Source organism: Aspergillus stella-maris (assembly GCF_047715825.1).
Source record: "Aspergillus stella-maris strain CBS 113639 unplaced genomic scaffold BDV14scaffold_33, whole genome shotgun sequence".
NCBI lineage: Eukaryota > Fungi > Ascomycota > Eurotiomycetes > Eurotiales > Aspergillaceae > Aspergillus > Aspergillus stella-maris.
Genome location: NW_027396827.1, coordinates 35318 through 48002, shown reverse-complemented (window position 1 = coordinate 48002; position 12685 = coordinate 35318). Strand labels below are relative to the sequence as shown.

The 12685-nt window shown below is 50.9% G+C and overlaps 4 protein-coding genes across 4 annotated transcripts; all 4 read left to right on the top strand.

The window, feature by feature from the left end:
* Nucleotides 1-688: 688 nt before the first annotated feature.
* BDV14DRAFT_190245 (Cupredoxin) lies at nt 689-2525 on the top strand (the record flags this gene model as incomplete). Its single annotated transcript, XM_073771314.1, has 3 exons — nt 689-995; nt 1067-2268; nt 2352-2525. The coding sequence occupies 3 exons, from the start codon at nt 689-691 to the stop codon at nt 2523-2525; spliced, it is 1683 nt and encodes a 560-aa protein (XP_073627318.1).
* Nucleotides 2526-3700: 1175 nt separating this feature from the next.
* Nucleotides 3701-5881, top strand: BDV14DRAFT_190244 (threonine/serine exporter family protein; the record flags this gene model as incomplete). The annotated part of the gene is made up of 1 exon (XM_073771313.1): nt 3701-5881. One exon carries the CDS (start codon nt 3701-3703, stop codon nt 5879-5881), a length of 2181 nt encoding a protein of 726 aa, XP_073627317.1.
* A 765-nt stretch (nt 5882-6646) lies between these two features.
* Nucleotides 6647-7655, top strand: BDV14DRAFT_200880 (uncharacterized protein; the record flags this gene model as incomplete). Its single annotated transcript, XM_073773608.1, has 2 exons — nt 6647-6734; nt 6796-7655. The coding sequence occupies 2 exons, from the start codon at nt 6647-6649 to the stop codon at nt 7653-7655; spliced, it is 948 nt and encodes a 315-aa protein (XP_073627316.1).
* Nucleotides 7656-9779: 2124 nt separating this feature from the next.
* BDV14DRAFT_174840 (putative amino acid transporter) lies at nt 9780-11779 on the top strand. The gene is made up of 8 exons (XM_073768963.1): nt 9780-10060; nt 10119-10132; nt 10187-10259; nt 10315-10646; nt 10700-11058; nt 11128-11325; nt 11392-11535; nt 11604-11779. Exons 1-8 carry the CDS (start codon nt 9909-9911, stop codon nt 11685-11687), a joined length of 1356 nt encoding a protein of 451 aa, XP_073627315.1. The 5' UTR covers nt 9780-9908; the 3' UTR covers nt 11688-11779.
* Nucleotides 11780-12685: the final 906 nt, after the last annotated feature.

Below are 12685 nucleotides of genomic sequence, written 5' to 3'. Positions count from 1 at the left end.
CAGGGAGAATCAAAGTGGGTTGAACGAAAGGGGTGGTAGACAGCGCAAGCTCAACCTGAAGGCAGTCTTAGGGTTTGGGAGAATGTGGCATTATCAAGATAAGTTTCAGAGGCTGAAGTGGAGAAGGGAATAGTAGACACGAAGCTATTGCGAGAAGGCAGCTGAGATTGGCTCTGAAATTGGTCAGTCTATGGTGGATCTACCTATTTCTGGGATTCGTCATGACGCGTGGCGAAGCCCTATCATGGTGTTGACCGCGTATACTCAGCGCACTCCACCCGGTGGATCATTGCAGAATTCTAAGCTTCTACGTTATATACGGCTGTCAAAGCCTCCAATTCTCGATCAGATAAGCCTCAATAGCCTCAAACATTTCGGTAGTTGACCGAAGTGCTGACGTTTGTCCCGTCCCGTCCCGTGCGCATTTGCTTTTTATAGAACAATGCGTTTGTTACTGGAACATTAGCATTCTGGTATCAGCCTATCATTGTCCATTGGTATTTTTTGTAGATCCCTCAATGGTCTGTCTTCTCGCAGCCTTGTGGGTGGCTTCAGTCCCATGGAAACTGCTTCCGACTCTTAGTAATCGGAGTATAAGAATTCCGTAGAGATATTACTTCTCCAGGTACCATACACCAGTTGTCTCAGGCAATTGTGTTGCTAGTATAGCGGTTATCGAAAAAAAAAAATGCGTCGGTTCATCCTTGCGCTGCTTGCTTTTCCCAGTGTATTTGGTGCGTCGGTGCACTCCAACCACAAACACACTAGAGACGCAACCTGCACGAACAGCGCATCCAACAGGGCATGCTGGAGTGATGGATTCGACATCTCGACCAACTACTATGAGGAAGTGCCAGATACTGGCGTTATTCGCGAGTACTGGTTCAACATTGAGAATACCACTGCTTCTCCGGATGGCGTTGAGATGCCTGTGCAGCTCATTAATGGGTCCTTTCCTGGACCGACGATTATAGCTGACTGGGGTGATACTGTTGGTACGTAGGCATCTTGACTCAATCAGCACCTTCTTCAAGGAGAGAGAGACTAATAGATACTATCTGGATAGTCGTTCACGTCACAAACTCCCTGCAAACCAACGGCACCGGCCTTCACTTCCACGGTATCCGACAAAACTGGACGGATGCGATGGACGGCGTCCCCAGCATAACTCAATGCCCCATTGCACCGGGAGACTCCTACACCTACCGCTGGCGCGCGGTAGAATACGGCACAGGCTGGTACCATTCGCATTTCTACGTCCAGGCTTGGGACGGTGTCTTTGGTGGGATCACCATCAACGGACCGGCAACAGCCAACTACGACGTCGATCTAGGCCACCTCTTCCTGAACGATTGGTATCATGAAACGGCTGATAGCCTCGTCTTGCAAGCCGGGACCGGAGGACCCCCTACTGCACCGAACGGTCTGATCAACGGGACAAACATCTGGGAAGACGGCGGCTCTCGATGGGAAACAACCTTTGAAGCAGAGAAGAAGTATCGTTTTCGGCTTGTCAATGCTGCAGCAGACCAGCATTTCCGGTTCATGGTCGATAATCACACACTTGAGGTCATCGCGAACGACTTCGTCCCGATCATCCCCTACAACACGACTCAGCTTAGTATCGCCATGGGCCAGCGCTACGATGTAATCGTCACAGCAAAGGACCAGCAAACGGTCGGAGATTTCTGGCTCCGCGCCATCCCGCAATCATCCTGCTCCGAGACCAGCGCGACCGACAAAGTCAAGGGTATCATCCGATACAATAACGCGTCGACCTCGGACCCGACGACGTCCGCATACGAGTACACAGATTCCTGCGACGACGAACAACCCTCGAATCTCATCCCCTACCTCGCCATCAACGCCTCCTCAACATACGGGTACAGCACGAGCGAAAACGTCGAGGTCCAAGTCACAGACAACGCGCTGCTCTGGCTCATGAACAAAACTACCTTCCGCACAATGTGGGAGTACCCGACTCTTCTGCAAATCGCAGAGGGGAACACCACCTGGCTAGAGAAGCAAAGGGTTGTGCATCTCCCTGCACCGAACGAGTGGGTTTACATGGTCATCCACTCGCCCTTTGCACAGGCGCACCCGATGCACCTGCACGGGCATGACTTTTGGGTGCTGGGGTCTGGGAATGGGCAGTTTGATAGTAGTATGACGGGGGCGCTGACGCTTGTTAATGCGCCGAGACGAGATGTTGTTATGTTGCCGGCTAGTGGGTATGTGGTTATTGCGATTAGGACGGATAATCCGGGGGTAAGTTCTTCTTTCTCTGTTTTTTTCTCTTTTTTCAAGTGAAAACTCGGGATTCGCTAATGGGGTCCTGAATATGCATGTAGGCCTGGCTCATGCATTGCCATATCGCTTGGCATACCTCTGAGGGGTTCGCTGTGCAGCTTCTTGAGCGCGTAGATGAGATTGATTATGACTATGCGGCCCTGAACAGGACGTGCAAGAATTGGCTGGATTATGTTGCTGCGGATGATCTTACGCAGTATGACTCGGGCGTTTGATATAGCTCCGATATTGGAGGGGGGGTTCGCGAACCGATATCCACAATTCCTTTTCTGTTCATTGCATTAATTTTGGTAATTTTGGTAAGAGGCCTTGGTCGCAGTACTGATATAGACGATAAAGACACCTTCCATTTCATCGCTCAGGACGTCTGAGTTAGATATCCACGATAACTTTTACCTCCTATCTCAGTATTCACATCACAGTTTAATCCCTCCACAAGGTGTATTAGTACTACGTATGATAGCCTGTAGTCGGAATATAAGGACTTGGGGCCAGCAAACAGCCACCAAAAGGTAGTGATGGTGTTGGCACTTTGATAATTGGCAATTTTATGGACTAGATCCCTCTTTGTTGACCTGCATTCGTTTAATCAAGGAAAGACCATGGACAGCTGGAGAAAGGAGCGTCCCAGTCTGGCCGGCTACCGGCACTTTCTACATGAATTACAAGAGAAATAGCCGACCGGCGACTCGGTTTCCTTTACCTTCTGCATCTTTCCAAGGGAAAACCGAGAAACCTTGGGGTGAAGCCGATTCATACTAATTTTTCTCTTTCTAGTTGGTATTTCCATTGGAGGCCTCACACAGAGTGTGTAAGTAGCGGCAGAAGTGAGCCTAGATTTTTGCCTGCGTCCTGACAATATGGTATGGTTGGTTATTGGTACTGAAACGTCTGACAGCTCAATTCGGGCCGTGTCCGAGGTTGCAGTTTGCACACAGTCGCATGACTTTGGATCTGACGTTGGAGTTCATCTGGGGTACGTTGCTAACCCTAACAATGGAACAATGGGGCAATGGGACAAAGGCAGAGACAACCACACAGCCAATTGAACAACCTCGACTTCCTCAACTCAGAATCTCGTATTGCTGGCCTTTCTCGTAATTCATTCTTCTCCTGATTTCTCCTAGAGTGGGTCTGTTCAATAAAAACCGCCAAGCTTTGCAAAGATCGGCACACCGAGGCAAAAGACGTTGCCGATATCCGTTCCAGACTCGAATAAACATGCACAGAGGGCCATTCAGGGGGAGATTCCTCTGCCAGACCCACTACAGCTTCTGGTGCCATCTCCCGGCCTGCAGAAAAATGTCCTTTCTGCGGCTGCCTATTGCTCCTTCACCAGTCACCACGCCCAACCAGAACTCCCTGCTCCCCGGTGCTTCCTAGTCTCCAGATGGCTTCCAGTTCCGATCCCCAGGAACCCCAGTCCGATCCCCAGCCTGCCAGTGACAATGCGGCCGTTCCACCGACGCCAACGCTGCAGGTACCGCAGGACAACCAAGGCCGGGAGCAGCGGAACCTCAACGAAACCCGTTCCACCACGTCAACCTCCATCCTCAGCCGCGAACGCTGGCGAAATGCTGCCAATGTCGTCTACGACTATACCGGCCGCTTAGCCGACCGAGTGGGCCGTCCGCAATCTCATACTGAAGCTGGGCTTGGGGCCTCTCTGGTAGACCCTGAACGGCTGGGTGCTACTGACGATGACCAGCTTGCGGATATCTTCCGGAACAACGGCCCCGGGAGGTCTAATACGGATCAGTATGAGCGCGCTGTCCAGGCACAGGCTGAGCGGTTGATGCAGGGTTTGCACGCGGGAGGTGGCTCGTCGCCTAACTCTGGGGCTACAACAATAGCAGAGGAAAAGGAGGAGGACGTCGAGGCAAAGGCACATGCTCCGGCACCGGCTTCTCTACCAGGTGGGATTCTGTCTGCTTTGCTGCAGCTACAGAATCGGCCGCAGGACAGTACCTCTGGCTCATCGTCTGAGTCGGAGAAGGAGATTACTCTGACGCCCGCGACAACGAATACACCGCGCCCAGTGAAGCCGCCAAAGTGGTATCAGAAGTCGCAGCAAAACTCAGTTTCGTCGTTGGTCCAGTCCTCGATGAGCTTGAGTCAAGTTGGTGCCTCTACGACCTCGGTCAATGCGACCATCGACAAGCAAAAGGACGGCAAGAAAAAGAAGAAGAAGAGAAAGTCAAACACCAAGAAGGATGACAAGGAAGTCAAGTTGACTGTGCACATTGCCGAGGTCATCTTTCGCCAGCGATACATTATGCAACTTTGTCGTGCTTTCATGCGGTACGGGGCTCCTACCCATCGACTTGAGGAGTACATGCAAATGACGGCGCGAGTGCTCGATGTTCCTGCTCAATTCATGTACCTGCCGGGGTGTATGATTATGAGCTTTGACGATCCAGTTACTCGAACAGCAGAGGTGAAGCTTATTCGTGTTCCTCAAGGGTTGGACCTTGGCCGGCTTAGCGATGTCCACCAGTGCTACAAACGAGTAACGCACGATATGGTCGATATGCAGACGGCAATCACAGAATTGACAGAGCTCATGGACCGGAAACCACGCTATAACACCTGGCTGGTTATCCTACTTTACGGTCTGGGATCTTCAGCAGTCGCACCATTCGCGTTTACTGCACGCCCCATCGACATGCCCATAATCTTCTTCCTAGGCTGCTGTCTCGGCTTCATGCAACACGTTCTCGCACCACGATCACCGCTATACTCAAACATCTTCGAAGTATCCGCCGCAATCCTAATCTCATTCCTCGCCCGCGCATTCGGCAGTATCCGACTCCCCGGCCGAACAGACCCAATCTTCTGCTACGCATCCATCACCGAGTCCTCCATCGCACTGATCCTCCCCGGTTTCTCCGTACTAACAAGTAGTCTGGAACTGCAATCGCACCAAATGATCGCCGGGTCCATCAGACTGGTCTACACAATCCTCTACTCCCTCTTCCTCGGCTACGGCGTCACAGTCGGCACAACCATCTACGGCGCAATCGACAGCAACGCAACTAGCGACACCACCTGCGCCCGCCAAGACGTCTGGGGCAGCGCATACACGCAGAGGTTCCCATTTGTCGCGCTCTACTGCCTCATTGCCGCATTGATCAACCAGGCTAAATGGCGACAGGTGCCCATCATGGTCCTTGTCGGTACAGCGGGCTACGTGACGAACTACTTTAGTACGGAACGTCTGGGGTCATCGTCAGAGGTAGCGAATACAGTCGGCGCATTCACAATTGGGTTCCTGGCGAACCTGTACAGTCGTATCTGGCATGGTAATGCGGTTAGTTCGACTATCCCTGGTATTTTCTGCCTTGTGCCTTCTGGGTTGGCGACGTCGGGGTCTATTCTGTCGGCCATTCAGTACTCTGATTCTGTCAAGAATGGGACGGCGAATACGTCTGGGGGCACGTCGGGGAGTTCGTTGACGAGTCTTGGGTTCGGTATGATTCAGACGGCGATTGGGATTACGGTTGGGCTTTTTGTGAGTGCGTTGTTGGTTTACCCACAGGGGAAGAAGAGGAGTGGCTTGTTTTCTTTGTAGGTTTCTTTTGTTTTAAAATGAGATATAGATTGTATTAGATAGCGTACTCTTATTAGATTGGAGCGGATTGCATCTCCCTGGCCGATCAGAACACTGATGTATGCCGAGAATTTGGAAAACCGCCAAAAGTTGACTTTTCGTGACCAAATTATATGACTTATATACCTCTCCAAAATATTCTGCTGGTTTCAGATCGTAGGTAGGCAACACACGCAGTAGTCGACGACTTCAAGATCCCATACATCTATAGAGTGATCACGGCATGTTCAACGCAAAAGAACTAACGACTCGACCACATCAGCGGTTAAGAACCTATGAATAGCAAAGCATTCAAGTACGTTGCCGCAGACACTACAGATCAGAGATCGGAGCAAACTCATGTAATAATTGCTTGCGTAAATGTTGCTCGTTGGGCTGCCGCAAACAAAATGGTACCAGTAATGTCCGTGTTTGTGGTAGGCCTGTCTCCGAATGCATAACTCACAGGAGGCTAAGTTCTTTTGCCATCTGCTCGAACGCGATAGTGGCGGATTGTGGCCAAACGTCTTCGTAACGTCTGCTCCCGCCGTATCGCGTTCAGTCCTTTTCGCGTTCGTGTTTGTCCTTCTCGTCGATGCTTTCGACACTTACCATGCCTAGTATGGTAGTATATCTAGGTAGGTCCTCCAAACACTCTTAATTGACAAACAACCGAGCAATCTCTGTCAAGTTTTGTTTTTTTACTCCGAAACCACCGAGTCCCAAAAGAGACCCCGAACAAACAACATGGTGAAACCCTCTACAATCCCCATTCTAGGCGCCATCGGCTACGCAGCCGCCCTCCCCGCATCATTGCGTGAAGAAGATAATCAAAGTAAGTTAGTTCCCTTACCTACATAGAGACGCCTTACCTTATCGTGGCGGTCTGCACTTAGTTTCCGATGCGAGCCCGGCCGTGAACCCCGTCTACCCTTCTTTCTCGGGCTCTCAGCCAAATTTTGGTTTTTGGGGTGGTGTCAAGCCCTATTTTCCGGGATACACCGGGGATACCAGTATGGCGGCTCCCGCGTCACAGGGTGGATTTGGCGTTGGCGCATACCCTAGCATGGAGATTCCGTCTACCGGCGCTGTTGAGACTGACGGTGCTGGGGGTGACTCTGCCTCCACTACCGTGCCTACCTCCGCAGCTCCTGAGCAAGGCTTCTCAGGCATCCCTGGCACCTTCCCAGCTGGAGGATTTACAGGTTCCCCGGAGCTTGGTGACGGTGGCGCTGCCCCTGCCCCTACCGCAAGCTGGAGCGGGCCAGGATTCAGCGGACTCGGCGGATTTTCAAGCTTTGGCTTTGGTGCCCCTAGCGCTGCTGCCCCTGGTGCTACGACTTCAACGACTGCAGCCCAAACTGCAGCAGCCCCGGGGTCCACCACCGAGTCTGAAGCGCCCTCTACCTCGCTCGCTACCCCGCAGGGATTCGCGGGCTTTGGCGGCTTTGGTGGCTTCGGTGGATTCGCTGGTATTCCTGGGCCTGCGTCCGCTTCCACATCACTAGGTGAGGGTGCTCCAGCTCCGGCAACCCCTGGTCAGGGAGCTGGTGTTCCTGGTGTTGCGGGACTAGTGTCGCCGGGCGCCGCGGGTGCTACTGGGAGTGAGAATGTCATACCTGGTTTCGGCACCACTACACCGGAAAGGGAGGATGATGGTGAGAGGGATGATGGAGAGGCGGAGGAGAGGGAGGACGAGGGGCAGGAGAAGCAGAAGAAGAAGGAACAGGAAGAACAGCAGGAACAGGAGGAGTAGTTCAGGATTTGAAGGGTGGGAGTGGCTAGGTCGGAGCCGCCCTACTTGGTCCCTGAGACCCTGCTGATGGAGGTGAAGAATGCAACAGGTAATCCTGCGAGCAGACCATGAGGCTGCGAACGGCTGGGGGCAGATGCGAATGCGAATATGTACCTATCCCGGTGAAGGCTATAATCCTGAACCCTTGGGAGCGATTCCGACCATCTACCTGCCAACTATCTAAATCCATATCGCTTTTTAGCTTTCACTCTGTATATCTTCCTTGTAGCTTGCTCTGCTGTCTCCTGCTCCATTCCAGTTCAATTCGGGGCAGCGTCTGAGATAGACGGGATGCAAGGGCACGCCCATGTTACACAGCATTGCCCATTGCGCATACAAGGGGCTAGCGAAGTGACGACTGCCTAATTCGTACCTTCTAATCCTAAGACCAGCTTTGGAGTGACACAAGATTCTTGAATGGGAATGTCGCGTACTCCGCCCGGGCCCGGCAGAGTCTGTCTTGAGTTGTTCCAGTTGTCCTCGGCTCGATATTTCTCCAAGCGTAGTCTCCGTACTCAGTACATATGTCACGGCCTAGACCAGAGCACGTCACGACACTGAGCCCTGGTCCTGGCAACATGCAACACTACCTAGCGTCTACGGAGTATATATTCCGCCCACTTACGAAGTCGCTACTTTAGCGATTGACTTGGTGATCAGGGTCTGTTTTCAGGTATAACATCGGTACCCAGGCCTGTTCCGGTACTCGGCCCCTAGTATACAAAATTGGATCGGTGTGATGAAGTGGAGGGATAGACTATGGTAATGATGCGCAGCAGTCCGTATGTAGGTCAAAATACGGGTTTGTTCGAGGCCATGGGAGAGCTTTGTATAAGTAAAGCCAAACCTTGGTTTCTGATTTGTGCTGTGCCATTGGTAGGTACTATTTTCCTGTCGCTGAAACCTTAAGGTACCTACATCATAACGATACCAGTGTTCAAGTCATGGCCTGGGTACACGCAGACGGGATGGATGGAACCTATGGAAAACATGTCCTCCTTCTCGAAAAGAACCCCACCTAAAGCTGAGTTAACGACGGGGCCGTTAAACGGGACTTCCGCCAGGGATAGGTACGGTATGGAGGGAGGTCCATGGTTATGGTTGACATTCCGCATGTAAGAAGCGAGCCGGCCGCGCATTCTAAGCGATGCCGGCGATACTACGCAGACTGAGACATATCCACGGGTATCAGATGGCAATCAGGCAGCATTGATACTGAATTTGCAGAGTATAAAGAGACGGTACGAATATCTAAGCTTGTGATCATACGCACAAGCATAATGCTGATCTATTGCCGCCTCTGCCTCAGGCATCACAGCCAGGAAGTTCAGCCTCAGGCAGCATGAGTTACGCGTTCCTGGTGGTAGTGTCAGGACTCAGGACTCTCACAGCCTAATCTCACCTACAGTCTTAAGAGCCAATTAGATGAGAATTGACCATAACGGACTTTTCAGAATCAAGTGCAGGAACTTGTCTATTTTCTGACTGAAAGAGCTAAATGGTAGAAACATTTGTTATTGTCGAGAGTTCCGGGTGCGCGTAGTCAAAGTGCCGATTCCCGTAAAACGAACCTTTAATATTCAGAGGAGTTCATTGATTATGCTTGCATAAATCTGAAAGGAATTGTTGAGATCCAACATTTTCAAATATTATTGTAGGTGAGACCTGAGGCTGACACGGAAAGCTGGAAGTGGCCCGGGCGCCACTGAAAAGTCTTGTCTTGCCCTAAAAATCTTAACTCGAACAAGAGATCTATCCATCTTTACCAGGAACCCAACAACATAGATACACCTGTCAAACTCATATCCAGTATCAGATCTAGATAATACCACAGTAACAACCCTCCTCAAACCCCAAGATCACAATCTCCAAGATCTTATTCTTGACATACAGCCCATGTTAAGTAAGCACGGCTAACCTCGGAGTGGACCTTTCCATTAACTAACAGTTACTTAATAGATCCCCCAGGTACTCCTCTGATTGGGAGACTGTCTGCCTACACGCGAAAGACGCACGAATTTTCTGCACTCTGCAACGCGAGCTGACAATTGGAAATGACATTATCTTGACCTGTTGCATTGATACGAAGATTCCCCGTAGTCTGTCTTCTGGAAGCACAGCCGAATCCCGGGGTTGAAAAGCCTATTAAACACTCTCTTCCTGGGTTCTCTTCTTCATCACTTCCATAACACCATATACCATATAACCGGCACGATGAGTCCAGACGCTGTTAGCTCAGTCCCTGATGTTGTGGACTCGGAGGCGGGCTGGCCTGAGGATGAGAAGAAGTCGTTGCCGCAGTATCCCGTTGATGCATTTGGGGATGAGTCGAATGCTGAGGTTAAGTATAAGACTATGGAGTGGTGGTATGTCTACAATTCTTCTACGCGCTAAGACTTGATTGCAGTAGCTGACTTGTTACAGGCAAACTGGAATGTGTGAGTTGCCATTATGTGCAAAACGCGTGGACGAGATCTAACGTATCCACCCAGTCATGATTGCGGAGTCGGTTTCCCTCGGTGTTCTCTCTTTACCAGCGACTCTAGCCCAGCTAGGCCTTGCGCCGTGAGTTATGGCCTTAACCAAAATGCTCTTGGGACGCAAATTGACGGTCATGTAGTGCCCTCGTCCTTATTATTGGCCTGGGTCTTTTGGCCACATACACCGGCTATGTTATCTCGCAATTCCACCAGCGCTACCCTCACATTCAGAACCTTGCCGACGCAGGCGAGATCCTGCTCGGTGCATTCGGTCGTGAGCTCTTCGGTATCGGCCAGCTCCTATTCTCCATCTTCATCATGGGTAGCCACATCTTGACATTCAGCGTCATGATGAACACCATTACCGAGCACGGCACATGCACAATGGTCTTCACGACAGTTGGCTTCGTCATTTGCATGGTTGGCTCTCTTCCTCGGACGATGAAAAATATGACGTACATCTCCTGCGCCTGTACGTTCTCCCTACAAGTTCCACAGATTCGTCCGATACTAACTGTCTGCCAGCCTTCATCTCAATCTTCACAGCCGTAATAATCACAATGGTCGGCGTAGGCGTGCAAGGCCGCGTCTCGTCCTCCCTGCAAGCAACAGTCGACACGAACCTCTTCCACGCCTTCACAGCAGTCACAAACATCGTCTTCGCGTACTGCGCGCACGTCGCCTTCTTCGGTCTCCTCGCTGAAATGCGCGAGCCTCGCGATTTCCCTAAGGCGCTGTACATGCTGCAGACGTTCGAGATTATCTTTTATGTTGTTGCCGCTGTTGTCATTTATTATTATGCCGGGCAGGATGTTACGTCGCCGGCGCTGGGGTCTGCGGGGCCGGTGTTGAAGAAGGTTGCGTATGGGATTGCTATTCCTACGGTATGTTCTATTTCTCTTGACTTGACGTTGTAGGGGGGAATGGCAGCTAACCATGTGATGTTGGTGTAGATTGTCGGCGCTGGTATTGTGAACGGGCACATCGGGTTGAAATACATCTATGTGCGTCTCTTCCGCGGGACAGACCGCATGCACCGCCGTGATCTTGTGTCTATCGGATCGTGGGTTGCGATTGGTTTGAGTTGCTGGATCATCGCGTGGATTATTGCCGATGCGATTCCTGTTTTCAGTGACTTGCTTAGTCTCATCGTATGTCTCCAGCCCGTCTCCAACTTTACAATGTCAGTATGAGGTGTCCGCTAACGAGCTGAACAGTCCTCCCTCTTCGCCAGCTGGTTCAGCTACGGTCTCGGCGGTGTATACTGGCTGCACATCAACCGCGGCCAGTGGTTCTCGTCGCCGAGGAAGATCTGCTTGACGATTCTTAATGTGCTGATTGTGCTTATTGGCGGGTGTATGGTGAGTTTCTCCAACCGCTTCAATATATTACTGGAATGTTGGGTTCAGTTGACTAACGTATGTACCAGTGCGGTCTCGGCCTCTACGTCTCCGGCAAGGCAATCCACGATGATGCGTCGACGAATACGTTTTCCTGCGCTAGTAATGCGTAGATCTAAGTGGACTGGGGGGTTTGCTGGGTTATGGGAGGATTGCGTGCAACTGGGTTGTTATTGTACTATATATATTTTGAGCAATACAAGGACATACATATACATATTAATGCGCAGTCGTTGGATTCGTAGCGTATCCCGACAGAGTCTGCGTTTTAACTCTTGTAGTGGACCCCACAAGTGCCCAGCTGTGCCACCAAGGTAATTGGAAATGTTGAATAGGGTGTTCAATGGAGCTGCCTATGACTAGTCGTCTGCCACTGAGTACACTCATTGTTGGCTGAGTATACCGAGTGGAGCTCCATCTTCCACTCCACCCTCTTCGAACAAGAGTTATGCTCCATTGATGGACAGAATAAGGTAGACTGGACTACCTAGGTAGGGTTAAAGGCAGAGAGACATATGGATTCTTCTATACTGTCTCTTAAAGTGTTTCTTTTATATATTTTACTAATTATTTGTCTAGTACATACGACCACAGGGTGTGGAGAACAGGGCTTCCCGTCCGCTCAGCCGTACTTAAGCCACACGCCGGTAGGTTAGTAGTATGGTGGGTGACCACATGCGAATCCCTACTGTTGTATGTTTTTTTGTTTTGCTTGGATGGAAGTGGGAGTTGTTCTAACTTTGGTCGGCACCGGTGATGAGGGGTGGTTGTTTTTAGGCAAAAGAAACAGAACATGCATGTACCATTTAAGCGGCTCGGACTAGCCCCGATAGAATATAACCTGGTAGCTATCTGTGTAAGCCGATAAGGCGGAATCCCGAGATAATGGTTCTGGTACCTGCAGTAACAACGGCCAAGGAAGTGTGGGGAGTTGGAGTAGATACTACAGAGCACGACGGCACGGCACAGCTGATAAGGAACAGGTATTGCTAAAAGTTGTTTATCAGTATACTAAGGTAATTACTCCAAATCGTCAGCCAAGACTGCAAAAGGCGAACTTTAAAGCCCACGTGGGAGCCACATGGGAAATATTGGAAACCCTGCAGCTTAG

What these genes read in the sequence shown, in the direction of transcription:
- BDV14DRAFT_174840 (XM_073768963.1), top strand. Translation starts at nt 9,909, where the DNA reads ATGAGTCCAGACGCTGTTAGCTCAGTCCCTGATGTTGTGGACTCGGAG. An exon ending in GCCCAGCTAGGCCTTGCGCC is followed by an intron (nt 10,260 to 10,314) that starts GTGAGTTATGGC and finishes ACGGTCATGTAG; the next exon opens with TGCCCTCGTCCTTATTATTG. An exon ending in ATGGGATTGCTATTCCTACG is followed by an intron (nt 11,059 to 11,127) that starts GTATGTTCTATT and finishes ATGTTGGTGTAG; the next exon opens with ATTGTCGGCGCTGGTATTGT.